This window comes from Asterias amurensis, chromosome 1 (assembly GCF_032118995.1).
Source record: "Asterias amurensis chromosome 1, ASM3211899v1".
Classification (NCBI taxonomy): Eukaryota; Metazoa; Echinodermata; class Asteroidea; order Forcipulatida; family Asteriidae; genus Asterias; species Asterias amurensis.
In genome coordinates, this window is record NC_092648.1 from 7,518,677 (window position 1) to 7,533,633 (window position 14,957).

Below are 14,957 nucleotides of genomic sequence, written 5' to 3' on the forward strand. Positions count from 1 at the left end.
TATTTTTAAGGCCTAGCTTGACTCTGGATTGAAAGCGTAATTTTTTATTATAGCGTAACGAACCTAAACGATGTATATGGATTGTATAAGCGTAGCTGAGTAGCTTGGAAGGTACATGTAACCTTATCTTTTGGAACGCTTTCAATCCTTATGCTTGGAAGCATATCTTGAAACGTAAGCGTAGCTGGGTATCTTGGAACGTAAACGTTGCTGCGTATGGAACGTAAGCTATCGAATATCGCGATATTAATTTGGAAACGATTTCGATATCGGATGGAATTGGTTTTAATCGAAATATCGATATATCGCGATAATCGCGATGACAATTAAATATCGCGATGTATTTGCTAGCTGAGACATCTCGCACCCCATAGGTTTGGAGTAAAACCAGAAGAATAGGTCATTAGAACACCTCTCTTATGCTATGACTGTCTCTTCTACAACTTAAATGATGTCAAATTTAATTAATTGCGATTATATCGAATATCGCGATATATTGTCGGCGATATATCGTGAATAAAATAAATCGATATCGCCCAAGCTTAGTGGAGCGTAAGCGAAACTTGACTCAGGATTGAAAGCGTACCTTTTGTAATTATAGCGTAACTTGAAGGAACGTAAGCAAAACTTGGAATGTAAGCGTAGCTTGGAACATCATATCTTGGAAGGTAAGCACTGCTGTATAACTTGAATGTAAACGTAGCTGCATATGGAACGTAAGCATAGCTTGACTCGGGCTCAACAATCTCCAAAATAACGCCTCATTCACAGAATTAAAAAATATTTTTTTGACAAAATTATGCTTTGAGGGAATTTTTTTTAATCATTTTTTTTCAACCTTTTATACAAAATTATTATCCACCTGTTCTTTTTTCGATCGGGGCTTTTATATCCTTTTTTCTTCATAAAACATTTTTTAAGCTACTCGCACAATAACACTTTCAATATAAAAAAAAAGGCGGTATTCCTTTGTTTTGACATCATCAATCTTTTTATTTTGGAACGTTGCGATCATAAGAAATAACGGATTCAACACGAGGTGTACTGACTGACAAACCCACGATGTCAAACATGTACTCTGATGTCTGGCTCCCAACCCCTCCCAAGCTCACGGCGAGACCCGCAAGCTGGGACTTCGTAGCGCCCAGGATTACACCTCCAGCTCCTCACGAGACACGGCATGTTCGGTACATGATATGCCCCGAGGCTTACGTTCCGATTGCTCCACGTCTTGGGGCCATATAACAAGCTTCCGTTACACGATCTCTTTGAATGCGAATCTTACGTTAGATTTGTCACCATTATTCACATTTTGTAGCGATAATTTGAATACATATACATGATCTTTTTCGTCAATTACTCGTTAATAATTTTGTAAAAAAAAAGATTTAAATTTGGTTTGGTAAGTTACTTTTAGACGGCTGGAAGTAAAACTAGCCCGGAAGGTCACGTGATTGTTTGTACTACTTTTTGGTTAGAACAATCATGCGACCTTCGTTTTTGTTTTTAAAATGCTCAAAAACGGCCAAATTTTATGATTTTTTTAGGGACTGTTCTTCTTCATTCCTGGAAGACCGTTGAATTCATTTCTTAGTCTATTTTGTAGCCCAAATAGCCCAATTTGGCCGGTGTGTCCACTTGCGCAACTGCATAAGTCCACTTGCGCAACTGCATAAGTCCACTTGCGCAACGTTTATGGAGCAACCTCCGCCATTAACGTTGCGCAAGTGGACTTGAAATCGGCCACTGTGATGTATCTCCCCACCCTAAAAATTTGCATAGTAGTTGAACGTAGAGTAAACTTTAACAAAAATATCTCCTTCGTGTGACAGTCATATTTGATAAGAAATAAATAATCTAACTTCGCGTTTGGAGTTTATCGCTCAGTGTACGTTTTATTAATTTTTATTTGCCATCGATGCAATGCAAAATTTGTAATCAGTTTTCACTATTCTCTCGTGACCCAAACTTCTACAGGTTGGTCAGTTTATGTGCATACACTGCCAGCAACTGTTTTGTTGGCAAAAACCAATTCTGTAATGTTCCTTTAAGTGTGACCCTAAACCTGTAACCCGTCTTCATTCTGATACTGAATCTAAAGGAAATTTCAAACAGAAAGGCCAATAAGTATTTATCACTAAAAAGAAATTGATAATCGGGTTTGTAGTTCTTGAGATATGGTCCCACTTCCGATTGACCCAGAAGTAAAGGTCAACATTGAACCAAGTAACCCAAGTTCAATCTTAAATGCTACAAGGATCAATTACTGAAAAGGTTGAAATCGGCTGTTTAGTTCTTGAATTTTCGTCCCACTTCCAGTTGACCCAGAAGTAAAGGTAAACCAGGGTCACGGTATGCCAAGTTGAATCTTCAATGCTCAATGCTCAAAGTGTCTATAACTGAAAAGAAATTGAATATTAACAGTGTTGTTCTTGAATTAAAATAATAGTGGCAATTTATAATGCGCCATGTCTGTCTAAAAGACACTCCTGGCTCAGGAGAGATGCCGAAAGCCAGATTGCAAAGAATATAGTTAAGCACACAAATAAGTTTTCAAATGGGTTTTGAAGCTGGAATATGTAGTAAATTTAGGGGGGAGTTCGTTCCATAGTGATGGGCCAGAGTGTGAGAAGGAGCGGGCTCCCCATGAATGGCGTGTGCGTGGAATGTTTAGAAGTTTGGTGGACGATGATCTGAGGTGCCTGGGTGGAGCATGAAGATGTAGCAGGTTCTGGATGTATGTTGGTGCTGTGCCCTGGAGAGACTGATACACAAGAAGGAGAATTTTGAAGTGGTTGCGCTTTTGAACTGGGAGCCAGTGCAGGGCCTTTAGGATTGGAGTGATGTGTGTTGATCTTTTAGTAAAGGTGACAAGTCGGGCGGCCGAATTTTGGAGTCGTTGGAGACGCTTGATCTGATACTCTGGCATATTGCTGAGAATGGCATTGCAGAAGTCAAGTCGTGATGTTATGAGAGAATGCACAACCTGCTCTGTAGCTTTGCGAGAGAGGAACTTTCGAATGTGGGAGAGGTTGCGAAGCTGGTACCTGACGGATTTAGCGATATGTGATATGTTGTTGTTGAACGTCATAGTAGAGTCGAAGACTACTCCAAGTTTTCTGCATTTGTGTGTCGGACTGTGGTTTGCTTCGTCAGTTGTGAAGACTGGCTCAGTGACCTTGTTGAGCATCCCCTTCGAGCCTAACAGCATGAACTCCGTCTTGAGCCCATTGATTTTAAGATTGTTGCGTGACATCCAAATTTTAATTTCAGCTAGGCATTCCTCTAAATGTCTGAGAACAGAAAGAAGATTCACATCTGACGGAGGAAAGGAAATAAAAAGCTGGATGTCATCAGCGTAAAAATGGTACTGAACGTTGTGCTTGCAGATGAGCTCTCCAAGGGGTTGTGTATATACAGAAAACAGCAACGGTCCACACACAGAGCCTTGAGGGACTCCATGTGTCAGAGGTGTTGGCTCTGATTTGACTCCATCAATGGACACAGACTGAGAGCGATTACTAAGGTAAGACGAGAACCACCGAATGGCATTAGAAGTTACTCCAAAGGTTTGAAGGCGCTTGATCAAAGTTGTGTGACAGACTGTATCAAAAGCCGAGGAAACATCAAGCAAAACCAGAGCCGTCAGGTTACCGGTGTCCATCTGCCGTAGTATATGGTGTGTCAAACTCACAAGAAGGGTTTCAACACTGTGATTGCTCCTATATGCAGACTGGTGACTATCTAGTATGTTGTTATCAGACAGATGCTCTGTGAGCCTGGAGAATGCAGCCCTCGCCATAACCTTGGAGAGGAAAGGGAGATTTGATACCGGTCGATAGTTTTGCAATGAGTTGATGTCCAAGCCATTCTTCTTCAACACGGACACAAGGTCGGACATTAGCGTGCTTCAGAGTATTGGGGAATTGTCCACTTTGAAAGCTGGAATTTATTATGTTGGTGATGGCTGGAACCATAACTGGCAAACATTTCTTAAGCAGATGGGTAGGCAATGGATCAAGGTCGCAAGACTTAGTGGGAGATTTATTGATGATCAACCGGACCTCAGTTGAAGTGATTGGGCGTAGATTGTCCAGAGCTGCTGCTGTGACCGGGGTTGAAGAGTGGACAGCTTCTCCTCTCTGTTTATCTAGGCTAGTACAAATCGCTTCCACTTTGCTCCGATAAAACTGACTGAATCTGTTCGAGAGTTGCTGTTTGCTTATGTGATCAGGCAAAGGTGTGTCGGACTTGCGATTCAAGAGATTATTTGTTATTGAAAACAATTTCCTTGAGTCACCACAGCAGTCGTCCACGAGGTTATTGTAGTAGGAGATCTTAGCTGATCGTATGAGAGACTGGACCAATTTGCGGCTGACGTGCAAGGAAAAATCAACATGGGGTCACTGTTACCCCAAAGCTAATTTCCAATGCCCATCAAGGAGTTTACAAATGAAACAAAATTTGAAAATCAATTGTGTAGTTTTTAAGATATGGTGCCACCTCAGGTTGACCCGGAAGTAAAGGTCAACATGGTCATGGTTACTCAAGGCTAATCTGCAATGCCCCAAGGAGTCCAATAACTGCAAACAAAATCTAATCGGCTGTGTACTTCTTGAGATATGTTGCTCTGCAATGCCCCAAGGAGTCCAATAACTGGAAAAAAATCTAATCGGCTGTGTACTTCTTGAGATATGTTGCTCTGCAATGCCCCAAGGAGTCCAATAACTGCAAACAAAATCTAATCGGCTGTGTACTTCTTGAGATATGTTGCTCTGCAATGCCCCAAGGAGTCCAATAACTGCAAACAAAATCTAATCGGCTGTGTACTTCTTGAGATATGTTGCTTCAAAGATTGACTAATTAAAAATTAAAATAAAGCTCACGTGGTTAATTAAATAATAATCATTATCCATCACACAAGATGCTCATGGCGCAAACCGGAAATCAAATAGAAAGAGAAAAGTATCATAAATACAAAGCTACTGCAAGAACCAATGAAGTACTTGGTTACATTTGTAACTATACCTTCATGACCTATAATATGATACAAGATTGGTTATACCATGGAGGAACTAAGCCAAGTATGATTTTTGGAGGTCACAAAATAAGGTGGAATCTTTAGGGGAACAAGGAATAAGAAGAACAAATAAAAATCCTAAAGAGAAACTAGAACTTTTCTGAAAAGCATTTATATAGCACTTTGTGCAAGGTCTCAATATACAAAATTACAAAAATCATTGCACCTGCAGCCGATTTCACATAACTGTGTAAGTCCACTTGTTGTTGACATGTTATAAGTTTCTTGTGGGTCACTCTCTTGTGTTCTTTATTCTATATTAAAAAGAAGACAAAAGGCCATGTTTTTAAAAAGGTGATGATACAGTAAATGATCATCGACAAATAAAGCGTGGGATTTAAAGAGTATTGTTCATAAAGCCCCATTTTCAAACTAGCATCTTCACAAAAATTGCAAAACAAATAAGTTGATTATATCACATTTCTAGAAAAATCTAGGAATAATGGTGAAAACAATCAAATTGTGACAGCAGCACTCAGTAAAGCTATTTGAAAAAACCTCTACCATCATCAGGGATAGTTGGACAAAGCTGCTGAAGTTTTAAAAATGTACCATTTTGAGCTTGCTAATAATAATAAGATATAATTATCAATTGTGTGGATCACTGACACTACGACCGTATTTAAAAATTCTGTATTTCATCTACCTCCATTGTCACTAATTTGTACAGTTCTCTTCTCATTAATCCCCAAAATATGTAGGTTTATGCACGTTACATCCAGGCTCCAGCGAAGGTCACAGTAAAACAAGGTTTTAAACTATTGAGTTCTGATACAAACAATACGGCAAGTCCGCCATGACTGTCTGTGTGTACACGACGTATCATCACAGTATCGCATTCACACGTCTTTTCGTCTAAAATAACCTGGAAAGCGAGTGTCTGATACTGTTAATCATTTAACTAGTCCTGTCTATAAATGTTTACAAACTTACGTTTACAAAATCGTAGATTAGTGGTTGAAGTTGAGCCATTTTATCTCGACAATTCCTTCTTCCTGTGGCGTTTAGGCTTTATCCACTAAGACACTTAGACATGTTAGATTAGACTGATTCATGGTCAGACATCTTGGATTGGAACTTACAGACTTAACAACTTCAGTCAAAAGAGGGAGGTTTAACAACTCTACACTACCCCCTTTTTTTAGATAATGAAAAGAAATTAATTTTTCTTTTTGCTGAGATGTTTAAAAAAAAGAATTTCTCAAAAGTCTCTTTGAGTATAAACAAAAATGGTTGATTAGATGCATTCTTAAAATATGTCTCATCTGTGACTTCTGTTGTGCATCATGTTCTCTGAGAAGGGCGTCATGTTTGTGAGATTGCATTGGAGTCTGCAATTTGGGTAGCTTACATTTCAGCTTTCTGGAGTTCAGAGCCTCACTTGGAGATACGTTTGTGCGGAGTTGCTCTGTATTGACGGAGATTTTTGTACAGCTGCTGCTTCCAGCTTCCTTCTGACTCGACTGTGCGTATGACTTTTTATTATTATTACTATTTGTTTGACCTCAACAAATACAAGTACATCAAAAAGCACAGCAAAAGTTAAACGATAAGCAACGAACCAATCAAAATAATAGCAAATACAATAATTATTCAAGCAAAAAGCACACAATAAATATTTTTTTGAAACGTTCTGTTCAGTCGACGTTCGACTTCACCGTTTGCTCTGAGCCATAGTGGTGTGACTCTGCGATGAGTGAAACCAAGGTATGCTGAAAACCTAGCAAACTCATGACCATGAAATGGCAGGCCATTGTTTGTCTACACTACATCAAGAACTCCTTGTCTAGCGGAAATCGCATCTAGCTTTGGAATGGTTGCTTTGGATGAAGTAGAAGTGACGATTTTGACTTCGGGATAGCGACTGTATTCATCAACAACCACAAGAAGATATTCTCCTGACGCATATGGGCCAGTGAAATCCACTGCAACTTCTTTCCATCAACTTCTTGTCATTTTCAGTGGCTCTTGTCTTTCTGCACCACTGGTGGTTGGTGCTTGGCATGGAATGCATTTTTTCACTTTGTCTTCCACCATGCTGCTGTTCCAGGAAACCAAACTTTCTCTCTCAGGAATGCTTTTGTCTTCACGATCCCTTGGTGACTGGCATGAGCAAGATTTACAGCTTTGGATCTCAGGGATGTGGGCATTACTAAGCAATTGGCTCGCAGGACCACTCAATTGCAGATTGTTAGCTTGGATCGAATTGGTTTGAATGATCGCATGACTATGTCATCCCAGTCGTTTGACTTTCCAGATTGAATAGTCTTCATCAGCCTTTGCATGACTTCATCAGCTGCGGTTTCTTCGTGAACTTCATCAAGGGTCATTGCTTTAGGAACTGACTGTATGTTACACGTATCATTGTCGGTGTTGAAGGAGATTAACTTCAGTTGTTTTGCTGTTGAATAGGAGAGTATGTTAATTGTGTCGGTATCAACTATGTGAAAGTCTGCAGGACAAGATGTGGAACCGTCGGTAACATTAGCAGAGAAAACACAGAGTACTGGCAAAGGTGTTGCAGTGCTGTATGAGAATACTTTGGATTTCGGCTTTCTCATCTGGAACGAATAATTATCTTGTTTGAGGAGATTGAATGACTTTGAGTCAAGAACATTGACAAATGCTCCAGAATCTATCATGGCTGTCATGGTTGTTTTGCCAATGTTCATCTTACAGGTAGGCAAGTTTGTAGAGTGGATAACGAAAGCACTTGCATGATTAGCCAATACGTAGCCTGCATCAGTCTCACAGTTGTCATCATCTTGATCAACAGTGTGTACAGCTTCGTTGGCTTTTGCTCAGCGACAAACTGATGCAAAATGTCCCATTTTCCTACAGTGCCGACATTCTTTTCCGGTGGCTGGGCAGGTATTGTGTGGGAAAGGACCTCCGCAAAACCAACAAGTCCGATTACCTTGTTCTGGTTGTCGGCGTTGAGGCTGTGATTTTTGACCTGGAGATGGATTCTGCTTGCTTGGGCGGCGGTGATTGGAATTTGACTGCTTATAATTATCCCGCCTGCCTCTATCACTGACTGCATTTATAAGTGGTTTCTTGACGACCGGCTTCAACTAAATCAGCTTCACGCTCACTTGTCTCAAAAGAACGGCCAATGGTTAGTAGTTGGTTGAGGGTCATTGTCTCTCGCAGGGCTCTTCTGCGAAGACGTTGAGATTGACAGCTTAAGATTATCTGTGCAACTATTTCATTGTCCATATTGTCAAACTCGCAGGTCTGAGATAGCTGTCGCAATCTGGTGTGGAATGTATCGAGTGTCTCATTACTTTCTTGCTTGGCTTGTCCGAATTTGTACACCTCATATGCTTTGTTTCTCTGAGGGTTGAAATATTTTGTTAATGCATCGACTGCTGGTTTATATTCTTCATCATCCCCCGTTTGAAATCTCATCTACTTTCTCAGTACCAGCATAATAAAGAAGTAATGCCCTCTTTCGTTTTTCACTGGTGATTTCCATAGCTACCATCAACCTTTCGAACCGTTGCAGCCTTTTTTTTCCATCTGGGGCCTGCGTTACTATCGGCATGGACGTCAAACCTCTGAAAGACTGGTAGGATTGACATGTTGTATTGAGCGTGGCTGACTTGACAAAATAATGTTCTGATTCTGTGCTACTTTTTCTGGATTTATAGAAGTAGAAAATGCCAATAAATCTTCGGCAACTCACCCGAGCTTGCTTTATCCTTTTATCCTTGTCGCCAAAATTTGGTGATTAGGCGTTATCTACTGAGACACTTAAACATGTTAGATTAAATGATAGGTTTGTTATTGGTCAGACATCTTGGGTTGGAACTTATAGACTTAACAACTACAGTCAATAGAGGCCGGTATAACAACTCTACACTTCCGTTGAAACTTCACTGTGTAGCATGTTGTTTTCCCTGTAAAAAAGATCGCGATTTAAAATGGCTGCCGCTGCGGGTTTTTTCTAGCGGTTTCAGGCAACAGTCATTGAAATGTTGATATTAGCCTCGTCCGCAGTGTTTGTCATTAATTAAAACGTTGCGCAGCTAAGACAAGTTTCGTGAAATGCAACTTAAGGAAGTGGCGCAGCTGCGCAACATTTACATGTACGACAGAGTAAGGAGAGAGATTTTATGACATGGTGCAAGTTGCGCACTACTTTCGTGAAATTGGCACAGGTTTTGTTCGGATTAGCCTACGCTATTCCTTCAGCAGCGACGATGGTTGGTTCAGTGCCGAAATCTGTATTTCCTTCTTTCGTTTAGCGAAACAAAACAAACACATAGATCATCAGCCATTGGTTTACAAGTACAATTACTTTTAAACCACACGTTTTTTAATTTGATAAAATCGGCCACATTTTGGGGGGTTATTAAAACCAGTGATCGTTTGGTTGTTGCCACAATTTCAGTAAACACTTTCGTCTTTTATTAGGCCTACTAATTTGTCAATCATGAACTCATCGGTTCCGATCAACACCACCCATCCACAAATCAACCCTGAATTATTTTTCCAATATAAACTAACTTTATTTAACCTCCCATAAAAAACAAAACAAAATAACTAATACTTTCATTCAAAACAGACAAGTCCAAATAAATTAATTTAAATACATTCTTAAATTAAATTATGTTTAATCTATAAAAAAAAAATTAATTTTTGCAGCAAAATATTGATTTTATATGATTTTATGTTGTTCAGTGTTGAAATACAGCAAGTGAGAAGACTGGTCTTTGACAATTACCAATAGTGTCCAGTGTATTTAACCAGGATAAATGCTTCACACCCTCAGTCAACAATTTATTATTATTGATGTAGCCTATGCTCTTGAAAAGGTTGGCTATAACGTAGTTTATGTCACAGATGACAGATTGCTGCAATTACAGTTTTGTACAAAATGCACACCAGTCATAACCCTTCAGATCTTGGAGCTATGCTGACATCTCCATATGAAAGGTGATGGGCAACACTATCCAACACATTCTGCCTCATTTCTCTCCTTGCCTTGTGCTACAACCCTGCACACAGCAATCAGAACATGGAACAACCTCCCAGAAGCTTGATGTCCATTCTTTTAGGACTAGAGTGCTTTACATGTACTTACCATAACTTGGTTGGTCTGAGTGTAAGCAAACGTAGGCTAGTTCCCTATCTTACTAGAGCACTTGTGAATACTGTTCCAGCTGGGCTTGTTCTTTAGCTTGCTGGAGAACAGTGCAGTGTGCAGTGAGATCAGGTTTCAAGTAGGTTTGATTATAGTAAGCCTATATTGTACATGTATTTAAGTTAATCTACGCTCATTTGTGTGTTTTATGTATAACATTTATTTAATGTATTTCTTTTAGTTAACCTCCCCATAATTAATCAATTTGTCTCCTTCCTGTGTATCAGTTTCTTCTGTCTACTCTGAACTGTAGTGTACCAGTTGATTGGCCAAATTACCTCATTTTGTCAATTTCTGATTTGGCTGTTGTACACAATTACTCTTTTTATGTGTATGCTAAAAAACTGTGTGTTTGATAATTCACAAAGATAACAAAATGTTGGTTGTAAGTTAAACTATGTATCACACACTGGAAGTCTAGATGTATGCGCAAGTCTACATGGATATACTTTATATACTTACTAACTGTGTGCTGTACAATGCAGGTCTACCTCCTATGACAGAAGCTGATATTGGACGTCTAGATGCACAAACACCATTAGACCTTTGGAGGAAGGCGTACTTATCCTTGTTTCCTCAGCAGGTTTGTTGCTCCATACATTATATGAATTTCCCCTTTCCACCACACACAAAGCCCTTACACAACATATGTGTTATGTACTAGATTGGCCAGTGAATTTGATCGCGTAATCGTGATTGACTATATCTGAGCACACATCGGTCGGAAGTCACCTGAGCCCAGGTCGGACAAGTTATAGACTCTGAACATTGAAAATGATAGCCTTGACTAATACCGTGACCCTATGTTGATCTTTACCTCTGGGTCAAATGGAAGAGGAACCATATATCTCAAGCACTAATGGAAAGCTTATTCCACTGCACGTTTATCCAATGAAAGGATCAGACTGAAATAATTGGATCTGCAAAACCAGTGACTGTCTTTATCTTGCAGGTAAAGACAGGGGACGGCATTTGTTTATTTTCTTTAAAAACACATTTTTGGGCTTATAACTTTTGATCTACACAATAGATTCTTACAATTGATACGTCAGCGGAAAGGTGGTTAAAAACTCTGTGAACACCTTGCAGACATGACCCCATTTTGACCTTGTCTTCTGGTTTTAATCGGAAATTGAAAATAAAACATTCATATCTCAAGAACTACGGATGTACATGTACGACCAAACGTCGCTGAATGTACCAGTTCTCATCTTAGATGGGAGACCGCTTGGCAATACCGGGTGGCGTAGGATTTTTTATAGATGGACCTGAGAGCTCTTTTCTGAACCATTTCAATTTTATTGCACAGATACTTTGGTAGGGTACTATGCCAAACTTGGCAGTCATATTCCAACACAGGCCTGATCACAGATAGATAAATGAAAAGAACGTCTTTTTGGCCTATACCAGCACGTTGAGTTGATATAACACGTAGTCTTTTACCAAAACCAATCAGTAGCTTTTGAGTTTTGTTTGCATTGATGTTCATGTCGTTCTCCCTCAACCACTGGCAAGCTATGTTGGCTGATTCCTGCAGTATCAATGCCGAATCTTTCTTGCAGATCTCGAAGATAATACTATCATCCACATATTTGTAAATCGGGCAAGGAGTGGTGAGATCATTGATTTGTACGAGAAAGTCTTTCGGTCCTGATAGTGGAACGCCACCGTTCGTGTAAGTACATCCAGTCATGACAGATCCCACCCTAACACGTTGAACTCTGTCAAGCAGGAAAGCAGCCATCCAATGCACAAGATGTTCATCTAGGCCGATGTTGATTAATTTCTTGATGAGAATGTGATGGTTGATGTGGTCAAACGCCTTGGAGTAATCCAGTTGTAGGATTTTAACAAAAGTACCTGCATTGTCAGTGGCCTTGTACCATTGATGAGTCATTTCGACCAGTGCGTCTGATATACTGGTCCCAGGAATATAGCTGAACTGATTAAAGTCTATTTTGCCCTTGATTCCATCAGGCACCCAATCTAGCATGATAGACTCAAAGACTTTGGCAGCATCGGGGTCAGAGATATGGGTCTAATATCGCTCCCTACTGACCTTGGTGGGTGTTTCTTGGGCAGTGGGATGACATCTGCCGTTTTCCAACTGGATGGAACAACTCCTTCTCTCATTGAACTGTTGAAAATGACAGTCAATGGAGCAGCAAGCAAGTGAGAAAATTTGCGAAGGATCCAAACTGGTACTCCATCGGACCCGTTAGCCTAATTGACATTGACATCGTCCAGGGCCTCTTTAGTTTGATCCACGCCGATTGTGAACTTTGCATCCTGAGGGTCTGTTATCTGGAATATTGGATGATTGTCATCCAATCGGGGGCAAGTCGCTGCTGACAGAAGGGAATAAGTCATTGATGTTATCAGCAAGTAACTGGAGATCGCCATCTGCCACGGTATTAGCGAGACCCTACAAGGCTCCGTCGCTGCCGGTAGAAAGTCCCATGAGTGACGTCATGTGTTTCAAGCAATCTTGGACTGGTAAAAGTCCCATCGTAGGCATATGGCAGCACGGTTCACCTTGTTATGAAGGTGTCTCGCTAGTTCCGTGTTACCTGCCAGCCTTGCGCGCTGACGTCTCCGCACTAATTTCCTAAAAGCGTCGGTGACCAAGGGTTTGTCGTTGGTGTGACGTGTGACTACCTTGACAGGGAAACATGATTTTGAATTTGTTCACATTTAGTGCAGTTGTTTGCCTCAAAGTACTGTAACAAGGTCTTAAACATTTACCCATACATTTCCATGTATGTTTTACTTAGTAAAGTTCTATGAATGCATTTTATAAGTTGTTTGCTTATTCCTTATTCTTTTTCGTAGTTACATTGGTAATATTACATTGGTAGGTTACTTCATTGTAACTTTTATCATTACAGAATCTTGGTGATAAATTGACTCAAGATGACCCGGCTAAAGACCCACAGTATGATGAGTCGGCTGTCGACACAATGCGTCAACAAAAAGACAAAGTAAGTTTCACTCTGTATACTATGTACATCTACAACCCAATTTGTCACAGCCAATCCTTATAATAATAATAATAAGAGACATTTATATAGCACTCTTACACAAGGTACCACAGCGCTTTACAAGAAACTGAACAAAAGCAAAAAAATAATGGCACTGATAATGGGAAAACAGTCACAGCAATCAGTCATTGAACAGGAAAGTCCTCTGGGGGACCCCAGCATTGGTTGGTTCCCAGCTGGAAACACTACCATCATATTGAACAGCTTGGCTTCTGTTTATTAAAAAACTACATACCCATGGAATAATTGAAGTACGAACACCAAGGTTCAGAAACTTTTCAACAACAATCTGAGGGTTTACCCTGTCACCGGCTTTTGAAAAATCAGTAGCTACTAATACAGCAGAATGTTGGGGTCTATCGGTTCCCTTAAAAAATTTATCTAACAATTTGACCAAACAATGAGTTGATAAGAGTCAATGGAATTTTTGATATCAGCTATGATCCAATTTACAACAAAATCCTCAAAAACGTTAGAAACCAAACATGTGAGTGAAATAGGACGCAGATTGTCAATAGTAGGGGGATTGCACTTAGGGACGGGTATAACAAATGCCCTTTTCCAAATGTCAGCGAACAGTTGATTATTTAGCAGAGAGGGAAGCTTTATAGTTCATAAGAGAATTCTTTAATCACACATGGTGGGAAAAGGTCCGGTCCGCCACTCTTGTTGATGTTTAATTTCTTGACTTTCTTGAAAACGTCATGTGGAAAAACAGATGGTGGTGATGATGTCATTGGAAGGTAGGCAGGTAGGCAGCTGAGATCAAGTTTTGGGATATCATGAGCTCCTGATATGAATTGATGATTGATACTATTTGCAGTAGACTCTGTTGAAGGTCCAGGTAGAGTAAAGCTTCTCTTGCAGTAGTGACCAGTATAAGTTTCTTGATATGTTGATGCCATTGTCATGGCCGGGTTAAAGGCAGTGGACACAGGCAGTTGGTAACTGTCAAAGACTAGCCATCACAGTTGGTGTATCTCAACATATGCATAAAATAACTAACCTGTGAAAATTTGAGCTCAATCGGTCATCAAAGTTGCGAGATAATAATGAAAGAAGAAAACACCCTTGTCACACGAAGTTGTGTGCGTTTAGATGCTTGATTTCAAGACCTCAAGTTTTAAACCTGAGTTCTCGAAATCAAATTTGTGGAAAATTACTACTTTCTCTACGGCACTTCAGAGGGAGCCGTTTCTCACAATGTTTTATACCACCAACCTCTCCCCATTACTCGTCACCAAGAAAGGTTTTATACCAATAATTATTTTGAGTAATTACCAATAGTGTCCACTGCCTGGAATTGTAGAACACTTGTTTAGCACGTTTAATAAGTCTAATGGTTTTGTTACGGATCATGCGCCATAACAACAGTTTACCGCTGGAGAAGCTAGCCTTTTGTCTTATAATGATGAGGGATTTCAGTTCTGGAGTTAGCCAAGGTTTGTCATGTCGGTGCGCAGAGATAACCTTGGTCGGGAAAAAATTATCAATGGCCTTGTTCAGAGCCTCAAAGAACACAGAAGTTTTGGTTTCTGCTGTGATTGCAGCTTCAACACCCTCCCAATTGTAGTTTGTGATCCATTGGCCAAAGGCTTGTTGGTCCAAGTCTTTAATTGGGCGAACAACTCGTTTATGGTTGACACTAGTCGTTTTCATGGTGTTCAGGGGTTGCCACATAACAGTA

The 14,957-nt window shown here is 40.0% G+C and overlaps 1 protein-coding gene across 3 annotated transcripts in view; it reads left to right on the top strand.

Annotated features, from left to right (window-relative positions):
- Window positions 1-14,957, top strand: part of LOC139944494 (cytoplasmic dynein 2 light intermediate chain 1-like) — a 416,808-nt gene that overhangs the window by 377,819 nt on the left and 24,032 nt on the right. For all 3 annotated transcript variants that reach the window (XM_071941536.1, XM_071941544.1, XM_071941530.1), the window contains 2 exons: window positions 10,715-10,812; window positions 13,118-13,210. In XM_071941536.1, coding sequence (XP_071797637.1) covers window positions 10,715-10,812; window positions 13,118-13,210 — 191 coding nt within the window. The remainder of the gene's footprint in view (window positions 1-10,714; window positions 10,813-13,117; window positions 13,211-14,957) is intronic.